Genomic DNA, 14,806 nt, shown 5'->3' with positions numbered 1-14,806 from the left:
TTCTAATGATTATAATCCAACGTTGAAAAACAACCTCAACAGAGCTCAATGCTCCACTGAGCTTTTCACAGTTGCTTCATCATCACTATAGCCTTAAATGTCCCTTTTCTCCTAATCAAACATGTCTGAAGTTTCTGAGGTAAGCCTGTTAGTTGGTCTGAACGTTCCACTTAGTGTTGCCACAATTTGACTCCGTCCTTATTTCTCCAATGTGGAGAGTGAGTATCCTAACATTTCACTTAAGTTGTCTTCGCATGTGACACAGAATGGATGCCAACTTAAAGAGAGGGAGGTTATGAGCCCCCATGCAACTGGAATCTCAAACAAAACTTAAAAATAGCTCGGAAGCCACACATAGTGTATTGTTTGACACAGTGACGCATGTGAAGGAACAGGGGGGCTTTAAAAAAATGTCATACAAGCTTCAAAAACACAAAGGTAATATAAATCACAAGCACACTTCAAATTAAAACTAGTCTATAAAATAAGCTGAAAAGACTTGAGAACAGAACAGGAAACAAAACACACACAAACCTCAGAGCCAGCAACCTACTAATGAGCTATGGTGATCATCTTACCCGTATGAATATATAGTTTATATAGTTATTTATATATATAGATTTTCACTTTATGCTGACACGTAGCATCCACATCTCCAGAGGGCACTTTTATCTTGCCAATACCCTCATTTGCATGCTTATCATTTGTAAAAATCCTTACCTATATCTATCTAAAACAAAAAATAGAACAACATGGCTCAACAACAAGCAAAACATATGATAATTGCACTTATGATTCATTGTATTGTTTTTTAAACAAGCATCCATGTAGAGTAGTTGGTGCCGTCTGAAAATAAAGAAATACTGCAATCCTTAAAAGTACCCCCAGTTTGATCATGTTAAACCAAAGTTTGAAAGACTTAAGACGTAACCAAAAAATGGTCCTGTGGTGCAAACCCAAGGAAACACCAGGCACAAGGCAGGCAGGACCACACATCTCCCTCTGCCTCAGAGATTGGGGTTCACAAATCCAGCGACCTCAAAGCACTTTCTGGAGACATTGTGGGTACAGTTTGGCCACCACACATTCAAAATGGCGGCCCAAATCCCAGAGGCGGTCGGGCGTCTCGTAGACTTTGGTCCATGCTTCTGCCTCGTCGTCGTCGTCGTCGTACTGGTAAAGGGAGTTCTTGCGGCTGGTGCGAAACACGTGCTCCTCCACCATGACCTGTGTGGCCCGGACGAACAGGTGCAGCCTGCCCTGCAGCACCATGGCCTTTATATACGGGCTGGTGGCTTGGTCAAAGGGCAGATCTTTCTTACGGCTCCATGTGCTCTTCTCGATGTCGTAGACCTCCACGGTGAAGGTGCGCTGGTGGTTCTTGCAGATGCCGGCGATGTAGTAAATACAGTTCTTATGCAAGGCAGCCAGACCCTGACTCCGAGGGACGCTCATCGGGGCGAGGTGACTCCAATAGTCCTTACGGGGATTGAAGCAGAAGAAATACTCTCCTGAAAACAAAGGAAAGGTGTTATTTAGAGATGTGTTCAATTGCTTTAATAAAAAGGGAAACTTCTTCTCATTCGACAATACATATTTGAACTTCTACATTTAGTGCTATTTATCAAAGCTTGATTGTTTTGGGGTGAGTTTTGGAAATACAAATACACAGGTCTGGCTTCTCTCGCATATACGCCACAGACCTCGTTTAAGCCCATTATGTAGGGACTATTTTCTTTTTAAAAGAAAGTGCTCACCATATAAATTAATTTTTAATTAATTTCAAAAATGTCTGTGGGTTATCTTGAGTAACCGAGTCATGATATCCGGAAAGACACATGCTATTACGTTTTTTTCAAAAAGAAATTGCATTCTAGTTACAATTATATTCCAGAGAAGGCAGACATCCCTAAAACTGATATATCCAACACACAGGAAAAAAGTTATAAAATAAACCTTCTGATTTTGAGGCAAGCAGTCTCTCCAACATACTTTCTCTTAAATCTTTTTCATATAAGATTTAAATACTGTACATATTTTCTGAATGTTTAAATTAATGAGAAATATGACGAGACCACATTGTCTTCAGCGCCCTGTAGAGATCATATAGTTTCACATGCAGCATGGACTCACCTTGGAGGACATAGATGCGGTCCCTGTACTCCACAGCACTGTGAAACTCCATGGCCGCGGGCATAGCACTCACTGCTGTCCAACAGTTGTCTCTGGCATCATAGCACTCGACTGACTTTAAAGCATTTCGTCCATCGCCTTCATATACTCGGCCTCCCAGTGCATAAAGCTTCCCACAGCAGAGCAAAAGCCTGCAGCCGATCCTGGCCCTCAGCAGCGGAGCGCGTGAAAGCCATCGGTTGCCCGCGTGTTCGTACTGCCAGAAGTCGCTCTCTGCCCGATGATCTATGGACACTTCGCTGTTGCTCGGCCTGTAACCTCCAGCGATGAAGATGTCGTTCTCTGAAGACACCAAGATACCGACCTCCCGGAGATCATTGGGGGGTTTGCAGAGCTTGAACACCCGTCCTGTGGTTGTGTCAAGGCAAGGCACTGTCTGCTTCTTCCCTGAGTGTTTGTGAGCAGCATCAAAGCAGATGACCATCTCAGAAGCAGTCATACCCAGGCGCTGCGGGCAACCATTGGTGCCAGTCAGGCGGGTTTTGGCCTCAGCAGGGTCGGTAGACAGGGATAGGGCACAGGCGAAGGGGGCAGGTACCTGACTTAGGAAGGCCTCATCCAGCAAGGGCAGACGGATGCATTCGGTAAACACCTCAGCGAGGGAGGCCTGACGACCAGAAAGATCATGCTCCAGCCAGCGAATTATGCTCTCATAAACGTGCTCTTCTTTCTCCACGTTGAGGTCATCATTGTTCAAAATGCTGACCAGCTGCTCCTTGTTCATCTGGAGGAACTCTTGCTCCCATGACACACACAAGAACTACGACAAAAACAAAAAAAGGTTTCAGTGTTTAGCATCCTAACAGACTCATGAGAGAAAGCATGACTACATTTCAACGACATAATTACTCTGTAGCTATGTTAGTTTGACAATAAAGAACCTTGAGGGGAAGTAGACATTTAATGACAATACTAATAACTGGGGATGGGTACAGACACCAGGGGCCTCATTCATAACGCCTTGCGTAGGATTGACGTAGGAAGGTTGCTTACGTAGTACAAAGCACAAAAATAGGTACATACATTTTCCGCCATTTTCCAATTCACAAAACATTGCGTACCGGCGAGGGAAGTGCGTACGGCACTCCCTACGCCTGTTTCCCTTTATAAATCACAATCGACTCGTAACGCCCATATTTGCCTATACATAGTCAAAGAAACGCCCATTCATTCATTCATTCTGACTGACTGCATGAAGAAGATCGCAGGAAATGACGATAGAACAGCTAAAAAAGACATCTCACACCGTGTCAGATTTAGGTTATTTTGGGGAGGTCGAGATAAATCATATTGTTTGGTGGATGCAGTTTGAACCAGAGTAGCAGCATGGAGGTCGGATCGTCACCAAAATAAATAAATAAGTGGTCCGAAAAAAGTTAATGACAAAAAAAATACACATAACCTTCCTCAGGCAGTGTGTTTGTACCGGGGACAGGAGACACCCCCTTGATGAGAAACTGTAAGAAATGATGGGGGAATCCCTCCGGAGTGGAGTCATGACGACTGGATCTGAATTATTTTTGTTGTATTTGGTGGTTTGTGTTCCAGCTGTCGATCAGCAACTATATATCCATAATCCACCAGTTAAAGGAAATACAACTAATGGATTGTGTTATATTAGCTGTACAATTTACCACATATGGTGTTCTTAGTTTCCATACCTCCTGTGTTTTACGAGCGACTTATCAAGTCTTGGCAAACGGCATAAAACACGATTAAACGTGATAGTATATAAAACCATGCTCGTATCTACAACCTATAGAAATGCAAAACGGCGTCAGTTTAGACGTTATTCTGTCCTCCTGCTTACCGCATCATTTATGAGAAAACATTTCATAACATTAACACAACATATTCGAGGTGGTTTTAAATAACATATCTGTATTTATTTATTTCTCCAAGTTATGTTTTTGTGTGCACTGAGGAGTCTCAAACAGGCGTTTGTTTAATCATTTAAAGATTGGCTTTAATCAATGTTTGAAAATGAATTCTTCATATTTGATAAATGAGGTAACATTTTATTTATGGTATTATTTCCACATATTTCTCTCCATTCTTCCTTCTGCCAACGGTGTCGCAGTTTCTCGTCTCTCCCGTTTTTGTGCTTAGTGCGTACGCATGGGTTAGAGTTTGCGTGGAGGACAGCACATTTTCCCGTCAAGTTAGTATTTTATAAATCGCAAACATTGCGTAGAAACTGGCGTACGCCATTTTTTGAGCGTATATCCCTTTATAAATGAGGCCCCAGGTCTTAAATGGGTCTTAGAGCTAAATGATTTAACGCAGTATTTTGTATAACTATATCGTTACAGGTTTTTTAATCTGTGCTTTGTCAGGATAATAAATGACACCAAAACATTCAGTCTCTCTTCTATATGGTGACTTTGGTGTTTGGTAAAAATGACTGTTGCCACAAATGTTGCTTGTATTAAAAATATACTTGTAGTTTAAATGAAAATAAATTATTGTCCTGTTGTGAATTGATTATTTAAAAAAACTATTTTTAGTACTGAAAAAAGAACAGAATAAGAGTATTGATAAATAACCAAATTAATAAGGAGTACCTGTAAGTGTGGTAAGGATATAATACTAACGACACACATTCCTAAACTGACCTTCTTGCGAATGTAGTCCTGTGAGCTTTCCTTCAACTCCTGATGTCCATAAGCATCAGCAAACATGTAGACCCCAATACAGTTCTGGGGGTCAAGTCTGCTGATCATGAACTGGGCACACTGGTCCTGCAAGGCAGGAATCTGGAAAATGCTGGCTGCAGTGAACAGGGCCTGGACATTGCACTCAGAGAGCGTGACCCTGGATGTGTAGGCATAGTCCAGGACGAGGTGCATGGATTCAGATTCCACCCCGACGATTCTGACCTCACGCTGGCTGCTCTCTGTAAGGCCACTGGTGAACATGGACCTGGTGGTGATGGTGGAGAAAACACAAATGATGCAACTATACTTCAATCATCACATAACTACAGCATTTCAATTCAAACATGCTACAACTTGACATGGAAGTTTAATCTTAATATGTTAACATTTATCGATTAAGCTGTACCGAAGCCCACTCTAGAGCCAAGTAATGTTTTACCAGCTACAAAATATTGAAAATACAAAAATGTATAAACATTCAACATTACCCACCGAAAATATGGGCTGATTGCTGCAAGGACATTTCGGTGACATGAGAAAGTCTTGCCATGGTCCACTTCTACGACGATGTCTGTGAGCTGTGCTTCATCATACAAGGATTTGAGCTGTTGAAGGAGGTGACAGGCATGAACAGCATCTACTCCGTTGTAGTTGTTGCTTGGAGGTGTCCCATTTTGTACTTGTAACAGCTTCCCTACCTCTGTAAACACAGTGCAAAGAGAGAGAAAAACATTACAATAGCACCCATGAAAACAGTGTGGACATCAAAAAATACATTGAAAAACCAGACTCAATCATAAATACAAACGATTTAATTTGAGTTCATGCAGTTTTTACTGGTAAACAGTCATTCCTGTTCCATTTCATTTACAGAACTTTAATAATAATTCAAATCACATTAAAAAGGTTGTGCAAATAAAACATGGTTTAATAGTAACACATGTACTGTTTCATGCATTTAAACAACAGAGAATATGAGATGACACCGAGATGAATATTAGTATTAATTTAACACAATGGATAAACAGGTTTAGTTGTATACTTTGAATGTTACTAAGGCAGTGTTTTCTATTAAAAACAGAAAGGTAGACCATTTATTAAGGTTTCAAAAAAGACTTTAAAAAAAATCAATATTATTTGAGGTATTATGATTTGGCCAGACTGTGGCAACTAGAAAACATTCCTACAAGTTATTTTTGTTTCTGACTTCGGGCTAATGTTGTTGTCTCTCTGACCGACTGAACCCACGGATAACATATGGGCCTATCAACTCGTGCATCCAGTTCCCCTATAGAAGTGTCTGCAAAGTAAACACGTTTCTTATCACGCGTGGAATGGCAAGTTAAACAAGTGGCAGCCAAACGTCATTCCTTCTCTAATGTTTCACGGTCGTCTTATAATGTCAGCAGCCAAGGAGCACATAGTTTTCCAACTAATACCTCGTGTTGTTCGACGCTAACTCCTTGACAGGACAAAGGCTCGCGATGAATGCATTGAAAACTACTGTCTCACCAGGTGGTAGCTAGCTTGCTAACATCTATGATCATTGCCCGGTGACTGCCGAAACTGTGTCGGGAGGCTCAATTAACTTAAAGGCAACTGGAAGAAAACCAAACATTTCATAGATTAAAATGGTTCGTTGTAATGACCGAGTATCACAAAAACAGAAATGCTACCCGTTACCTTAGCTAGTTGACAACAAGCTTAACTTTTAGCAGCTAGGTATCAAGCTAATGTTAGCAAGCTTTCTTTGACACAACATTGCGAGATATAAAGGGATATTACAACTCAAATGCTGCCAGACCAGTCTCAATCTTAGACAAACACATATGTATTTAGCACACTGTCAACTGCATTACTGCTGATAACAGTACGTATGAGTACTTCTTGTCTAACATTCGTCTCTTGTCATAAACAAGTGTTTACACAATCAGCTGTGGGTAGCAGGCTAACCGGCCGAAAGTTAGCCTGACAGCTAACGTTAGCCGCATAGCGAGGCTAACGATAACCAACACTTTTCAGGAGTCGTTTACAGCCTGACCTTTTTAAACGAGAATACAACATGTCACGACTCTTTCTAGTACTCTATAATACGACACTTCACAAGCATCTAAACACACAAATTATAACTTTAAAAGCATGATTTAAGTCAGATTACTACACAAAACAATGAAGATTTTTTTTGCTAACCTCCACTGGCAGCCATTCTCTCCAGTCTATCTCGGGGCAGACCGAGAAACGTCAGTGAGGGCACAGCGGGGCCCCGGAAACAAGGAACAACCAATCAGAAGAGGATCATGGATCTCACAGCCAATCAGATCCCTTTCTTCTGAAATAGGAAAAAAGTTGATAGCCGTATGGGCAAATTATTCACGGCAACGGATACACTCGATATGATATACCATTAAAAACCCAAAGCGGGCAATGTTGACAGCTGGATACAGACTAGTTATAAGCAGAGTGGAATCTCTCTGATTGAAGCGGCTGTGTGTTATTATAAACATGTGGGATCACTAGAGACAGACAATTATTTTATCTGGGAGGAATCCATCTTCTTTTCATGTGTCCCTTTTATCTTAACCCCATTCACATACATTCATGTTGACAGGAGCCTTGGGTGGGGCCGGGGGATGTTCTCATATATTTTATACCATTGTATACATTTTAAAGTAAATGCATCAATCTGGTGCTTAACGAATTAAAATAGGTTTGATTTATGAGGATTATTGTCATTTTTTAATCCATTTCTGGTAAAAAAAAAAGTTTAAAGTTGTGTCATTTACATTAAAAAATATATAATGCACGGCCCCCACTCCACTCTGCCCCCTCCACACACACAAACTTAACCAGGAAAAAATATATACTTGTTTTAGCTGTTATATGACAATTAATGCTTTCACTATGTTTGGTGATGACATTGTAAAAAAGTCACACTGTCAAATCATGGCTCAAGTGGTGTGTGTTTAGATGAGTCTAGTGGGTTGCAGACATTGTCAATAGACTCTGGCGGGCTGCCACAGTCTAAGTTATCACTCATGACCCCATTCACAATGGGGTCATGAGTGAATGGGAGCAGGTAATTGGGTACCACTTTACAATAAGACTACCCTTATAAAGGGTTTACGAATAGTTTGTAATGAATTTATTAATTAGGTTGTGAACACTTTATAAATCCTTAATAAGCTTTTATAAGACATGAGATAAACAGGACAACTGTGACCGGTTGCTTGCCAAATAGTGAGCCCACATTTATCTGTACTGCTAAGCCTTATTAGAAATGGTAGTAACTCATTAATAAATGGGAATGTGTTTTACACTTTACAACAAGGCTCCCTTTTGGCAACTATAAATGTTAGTAACTCGTAAATAAATGGTCATAAAGAGATGCCAAGAAACATCAAGATGGATGGGGGGGAATCAACTCAATGAACAACAGATACCAAGGATGCTGGCTGATGAAGAAGACGAAGTAAGCTAGGTAGCCAATATAAGGCTTAATCACCTTGCCAAATAGTGAGCCTGTGTTGACGTATGAAAACTATGTTAGAACTGGTTTATAAATGGTTCTTAATGATTAATAAAGTGTTTACAACCTAATTAATAAACCCTTTATGAATCCTTTATAAGGGTAGTCTTATTGTAAAGTGGTACCGGTAATTGATATTCAGCTAAATCTGTACCTCCAATTTCCCACCTCAAGTCATGTAGGCGAGAAGGTCAATGAGTTCAGATAACTTGAGAAAATTAATAAAAACAATAAAGTGATCAACTAAGTCAAATGAAACTGTGTAATTATATAATAAATAGGTGCTGACAGTAATGTTATTTAAAATAACAACTTAAAACAGTTCTCTTGTCACAGTTCAATTATAATTGAAAGTGTAAATGTATTATTTACTCAAGTTATTACAATGTTCTCCCCACAAAGCATCCAGTATTTTTTCTTTAAATGCCAATCTCCTGCTTAGTGGAACTGTATTATATAACCCCCAATCCTTGTCAACATGCTCCTGCAGTTTTTATATATAAATTGGTAATTCAATAAATAAGGCTTAATGATAGCGGAAAACTGAACAGTATTAACAAACATTCAACCCACACAAATTACACTTACTGTCAGACCAGGTTGGGCATACTTTATGACCACCACCCTGGATGGTAATGGCAAATCAAGAGAAAACATATGTACATTTCATGGCCTAATTTATTATGTTTTGTGGTCAACATGTCAGTAATATACCATAAAAGTACTCACTTAAATAGATACATGAATGGTTCAGATTTAACACAAGCAAATAAGCAAGTGTTATTAAATCTCTCCATACACATGGGAAATGTAAGATTACATATGAATAGTTCCTACAGGAAACATGCATCTTTCATCCTCCAATTATGTCAACCTTGAATGTTTCATTTGAAATCTCTATTATTATGTTGACTTTATATTTCAGGCTCTTCACACAAACTGTCAACAATAATGAGGCAATAACATTTGGGACGATGGCCGTTTATAATTCATTGCAATTTAAGCTTTCTATCAAAGTCGAGTTGGGAGTTGGGCTCGGGTGGCTCTTCTGACATTTACATCATGTGGGAGCACCTGATGTCCCACAACTTCCATTGATCATACACAAATAACTCAAATTGTTGTAACCATTCAATTGACATAGTCTTTCAGTTTAAACATCTAATCTGGCCTTGATTTATTTAAGGACATACACTCTAACTGACATTCTGTCTTAATTTTAACTTTTTCAAAGTCAACTCCTTTCAGTGCCGTTCCCTCAACTGATACTTCAGGTTCACTCAACACTTAGACTTAAAGGTCCCATGACATGGCCATTTCTACTGATCATAATTTCATTGTTGAGGTCTACTAGAATAGATTTACATTGTTCAATGTTCCAAAATCACATTAGTTTCTCATACAACATCTCTGTATAGTATGTGTATTCACTCTCTGTCCTAAACGGCTTGTTGGAGCTCCTGCCCCCCCTCCCTATGAGCCCACTGTGCTCTGATTGGTCAGCTCGCCCACTCGCGGAACATCAGTGATTATGTGTTACAATGACGTTAGCAACCAGGAAATGACACCTGCAATGACAAGCAGATGAGAATGCTGCGTGGGGTCTGGGTGCCGTGCTGGCGGGACGTTGCGAGGCTCGCTGCTGGAGCGGACAATGTGAGCTGGCTTACTGGTGTCGTTTCCTGGTTGCTGCGTGGGGTCTGCGAGACAGCGAGACACAGCGAAACTCAGCCTGAACTCAGCCTGAGCACACACACACACTCGTAGCCTGGCTGTGAGTTTGTGTGTGTGCTCAGACTGAGTTCAGGCTGAGTTTAGCTGTGTCTCGCTGTCTCAGGCTGAGTTCAGGCTGAGAAATCCGCGGAGCTGCAGCTGAGAAAAGATAAGGCTGAGTGAGTGTGTGTGTGTGAGGAACCGTTACGTCACTACACCCAATACGTCACATACCCAAGAAGAAAAAAATGGAAAAAGAAAAATCCAACGAGGCGTTCTGGGTCAGTATAGACAGGTATTTTCTGTGTTAGAGTTGTACTCGCTACAGGGTGCACTTTGAGGGTTTGTGACTCTGCAGACTGTTTACATGCATAAAAAGCTACATAACACACAAGGGGACGGGTAATAACCAGAAAAGCATGTCATGGGACCTTTAAACTGACACTTCACCTTTATTCATTTACTCAGACTTAAACTGATACTCTAACTTCTCTTAGCACTGGCTTTTTTTCAAAAATTTCCCACCTCAAGTCATGTAGGCGAGAAGGTCAATGAGTTCAGATAACTTGAGAAAATTAATAAAAACAATAAAGTGATCAACTAAGTCAAATGAAACTGTGTAATTATATAATAAATAGGTGCTGACAGTAATGTTATTTAAAATAACAACTTAAAACAGTTCTCTTGTCACAGTTCAATTATAATTGAAAGTGTAAATGTATTATTTACTCAAGTTATTACAATGTTCTCCCCACAAAGCATCCAGTATTTTTTCTTTAAATGCCAATCTCCTGCTTAGTGGAACTGTATTATATAACCCCCAATCCTTGTCAACATGCTCCTGCAGTTTTTATATATAAATTGGTAATTCAATAAATAAGGCTTAATGATAGCGGAAAACTGAACAGAATTAACAAACATTCAACCCACACAAATTACACTTACTGTCAGACCAGGTTGGGCATACTTTATAACCACCACCCTGGATGGTAATGGCAAATCAAGAGAAAACATATGTACATTTCATGGCCTAATTTATTATGTTTTGTGGTCAACATGTCAGTAATATACCATAAAAGTACTCACTTAAATAGATACATGAATGGTTCAGATTTAACACAAGCAAATAAGCAAGTGTTATTAAATCTCTCCATACACATGGGAAATGTAAGATTACATATGAATAGTTCCTACAGGAAACATGCATCTTTCATCCTCCAATTATGTCAACCTTGAATGTTTCATTTGAAATCTCTATTATTATGTTAACTTTATATTTCAGGCTCTTCACACAAACTGTCAACAATAATGAGGCAATAACATTTGGGACGATGGCCGTTTATAATTCATTGCAATTTAAGCTTTCTATCAAAGTCGAGTTGGGAGTTGGGCTCGGGTGGCTCTTCTGACATTTACATCATGTGGGAGCACCTGATGTCCCACAACTTCCATTGATCATACACAAATAACTCAAATTGTTGTAACCATTCAATTGACATAGTCTTTCAGTTTAAACATCTAATCTGGCCCTGATTTATTTAAGGACATACACTCTAACTGACATTCTGTCTTAATTTTAACTTTTTCAAAGTCAACTCCTTTCAGTGCCGTTCCCTCAACTGATACTTCAGGTTCACTCAACACTTAGACTTAAAGGTCCCATGACATGGCCATTTCTACTGATCATAATTTCATTGTTGAGGTCTACTAGAATAGATTTACATTGTTCAATGTTCCAAAATCACATTAGTTTCTCATACAACATCTCTGTATAGTATGTGTATTCACTCTCTGTCCTAAACGGCTTGTTGGAGCTCCTGCCCCCCCCTCCCTATGAGCCCACTGTGCTCTGATTGGTCAGCTCGCCCACTCGCGGAACATCAGTGATTATGTGTTACAATGGCGTTAGCAACCAGGAAATGACACCTGCAATGACAAGCAGATGAGAATGCTGCGTGGGGTCTGGGTGCCGTGCTGGCGGGACGTTGCGAGGCTCGCTGCTGGAGCGGACAATGTGAGCTGGCTTACTGGTGTCGTTTCCTGGTTGCTGCGTGGGGTCTGCGAGACAGCGAGACACAGCGAAACTCAGCCTGAACTCAGCCTGAGCACACACACACACGTAGCCTGGCTGTGAGTTTGTGTGTGTGCTCAGACTGAGTTCAGGCTGAGTTTAGCTGTGTCTCGCTGTCTCAGGCTGAGTTCAGGCTGAGAAATCCGCGGAGCTGCAGCTGAGAAAAGATAAGGCTGAGTGAGTGTGTGTGTGTGAGGAACCGTTACGTCACTACACCCAATACGTCACATACCCAAGAAGAAAAAAATGGAAAAAGAAAAATCCAACGAGGCGTTCTGGGTCAGCATAGACAGGTATTTTCTGTGTTAGAGTTGTACTCGCTACAGGGTGCACTTTGAGGGTTTGTGACTCTGCAGACTGTTTACATGCATAAAAAGCTACATAACACACAAGGGGACGGGTAATAACCAGAAAAGCATGTCATGGGACCTTTAAACTGACACTTCACCTTTATTCATTTACTCAGACTTAAACTGATACTCTAACTTCTCTTAGCACTGGCTTTTTTCAAAGATGTGTTTTGGTCCAAAAAGTGCTTTTATAAGGGGAGAGACAGAGAGTAGGACATATAGCCCTGTAAGATGTATATCAATGTACCAGCCTGTCCTCCTACAAAAAGCGACCATATAGGCCGATTGTTCAAGCCCTTATTACGACCCAGAGACACGTTTTAAAGTGTATGTTGTTTCTTACACGACCACTAGAGGTGCTCTAGTTGTCGTGTAAGAAACAACATGCTTGATTGCAAACGCTCCGGAGGGACGTTTATTCACAAATAACCCTCTCTGGAAAATCCTAAATTGTGGAATAGTTTGGCCATTAAAATGCTTTTTGATTCGATTTCTAGCGAGAAGTGTATATCGTATATACTCTTAGAATCCACGTCCAGTCGATGTGTAGGATCTATAGTTTGATAGATATTACGAAGATGATTTGAGGTCTCGCCAGGATAACGTGTATATGGGGCAGCTTCCATGTAAAGTTAGCGTGGGTGAAAACAGTTTTTACGGTCTCGAAGTTTTCATAATAAAACCGGATGTATTCCCCTCACTGTCAAATGATTACACAGTGATCTGCATTACTCATCCACTAAAAAACATCAGTTTATCCTTGTTAATTACACAATATTGATTGGTTTAAATTGTGTACAATGCTTTTGTGTTTTTAACCTTCGATTCGGAGAAACAAATAGTTTTTTCGGAGTTTAGACACTACAGAGTTTCCGAAGACACTACACTACCCAGAATCCCCAGCTATCGACTACAACATCCGCCTTGCTTTACAAACCCCGTGATTAGTCCTCAAGCCCTGTGATTGGATGTTGGAGTGGCAGTGCGACAAGGTTACGCCGAGCGTCAAATAGCTCTTTGAAATGGAATGGAACCACGACAGACTATCCAAAACTGGAATTGGACGGGTCCATACTATAATAATAACCCGATTATTCATAATATCATTCAGATTTGGAGAAAAATTAAAAACAACTTAAACTTAGGGCCCTGTTCTTCAATGTTCCCCTATCATCAAACCCATCGTTTACCCCTTCAATTATGGATGGAACCTTTGACAGATGGAGAGAGCTAGGAGTGGGTAGTGTCGGCGATTTATACATCCGTGGTACATTTGCATCATTCCAGCAGCTTCAGGAAAAGTATGGGCTGGCTAGGGCGGATTTCTTTAAAGTGGACCTATCATGCTATATTTGAATAATATAATGTAGGACCATACCTATATAAGGCATATTTATACTTTTTTTTTTTCAAAATACCAAACAGATCATGCATTTTAGCCATGCCTCATTTTGCTCAATTTGACATTTTTTAGATCTGTTTTAGCAAGGGCAGATTCAGTGAGAACAGCACCATCTACTGGCCTGGCATATGTACTACAGCGTCTCCAGCGCTTTCGAACGGCAATGGCCGTGGCTGTCTCCTCCTGATTGGTGGAGTTGGCCCAATAGCCGTAGCGCCACTGTCCTGACGTCAGGACAGTGTTCAAATCTGGATCAGTTTTTATCAGATCCGTTGCAGCCCCTTTTTTAGAGATTTGGGTATGGAGGAAAATAGAGAGGGTTGTGTTTTCTGACACTTGGTGAGTTCCCTGGAACACCGGGGACACATATTCATGTATAAAAGACGTACAAAAGTGCATTTTGCATGATAGGTCCCCTTTAAATACCTCCAGATTAGGCATTATGTGAGGACCCACCTACTTGACTTTGAGACTGCAACACCTGACAAGCTTGACCACTGTCTGAGAGACTGTTTAGCAGAGACATACAGTGTCATTTATGTATGACGTACTACAAGACTATGGACAAGTTGATACAAAATGTATAAAAAAAGACTGGGAAAAAGAGTTTGGTGAGGAAATAGCAGAGGACACCTGGGACAAGGCCTTGAAATATGTGAGTATCTGTTCCCTTAACGCCAGGCACTGCCTGTACAGTTCAACATTTTACATAGGTTGCACTACTCTAAAGTAAAACTCCATAGAATCTTTCCCGAATTGTCACCAACCTGTGATAAATGTGAACAATCAGAGGCAGACTTACTTCATAGCTATGTGCTATGCCCTAAACTACAGAACTTTTGGGTCGCAATATTTTCATTCTTCTTAAAAGCATTTAAAGTCCAACTACAACCA

At 40.4% G+C, this 14,806-nt stretch overlaps 1 protein-coding gene across 1 annotated transcript; it reads right to left on the bottom strand.

Annotated features, from left to right (window-relative positions):
* Positions 1–1,038: 1,038 nt before the first annotated feature.
* Positions 1,039–7,105, bottom strand: kbtbd8 (kelch repeat and BTB (POZ) domain containing 8). Its single transcript, XM_034121831.1, has 5 exons — positions 7,041–7,105; positions 5,343–5,550; positions 4,809–5,115; positions 2,134–2,953; positions 1,039–1,511 (listed from the first exon to the last, which is right to left on the bottom strand). The coding sequence occupies exons 1-5, from the start codon at positions 7,054–7,056 to the stop codon at positions 1,039–1,041; spliced, it is 1,824 nt and encodes a 607-aa protein (XP_033977722.1). The 5' UTR covers positions 7,057–7,105.
* Positions 7,106–14,806: the final 7,701 nt, after the last annotated feature.

The sequence above is a fragment of the Trematomus bernacchii genome, unplaced genomic scaffold, assembly GCF_902827165.1.
Source record: "Trematomus bernacchii unplaced genomic scaffold, fTreBer1.1, whole genome shotgun sequence".
Classification (NCBI taxonomy): domain Eukaryota; kingdom Metazoa; phylum Chordata; class Actinopteri; order Perciformes; family Nototheniidae; genus Trematomus; species Trematomus bernacchii.
Note: the sequence above shows the minus strand (reverse complement) of the source record. Positions and strands in the feature narration are given on the sequence as shown.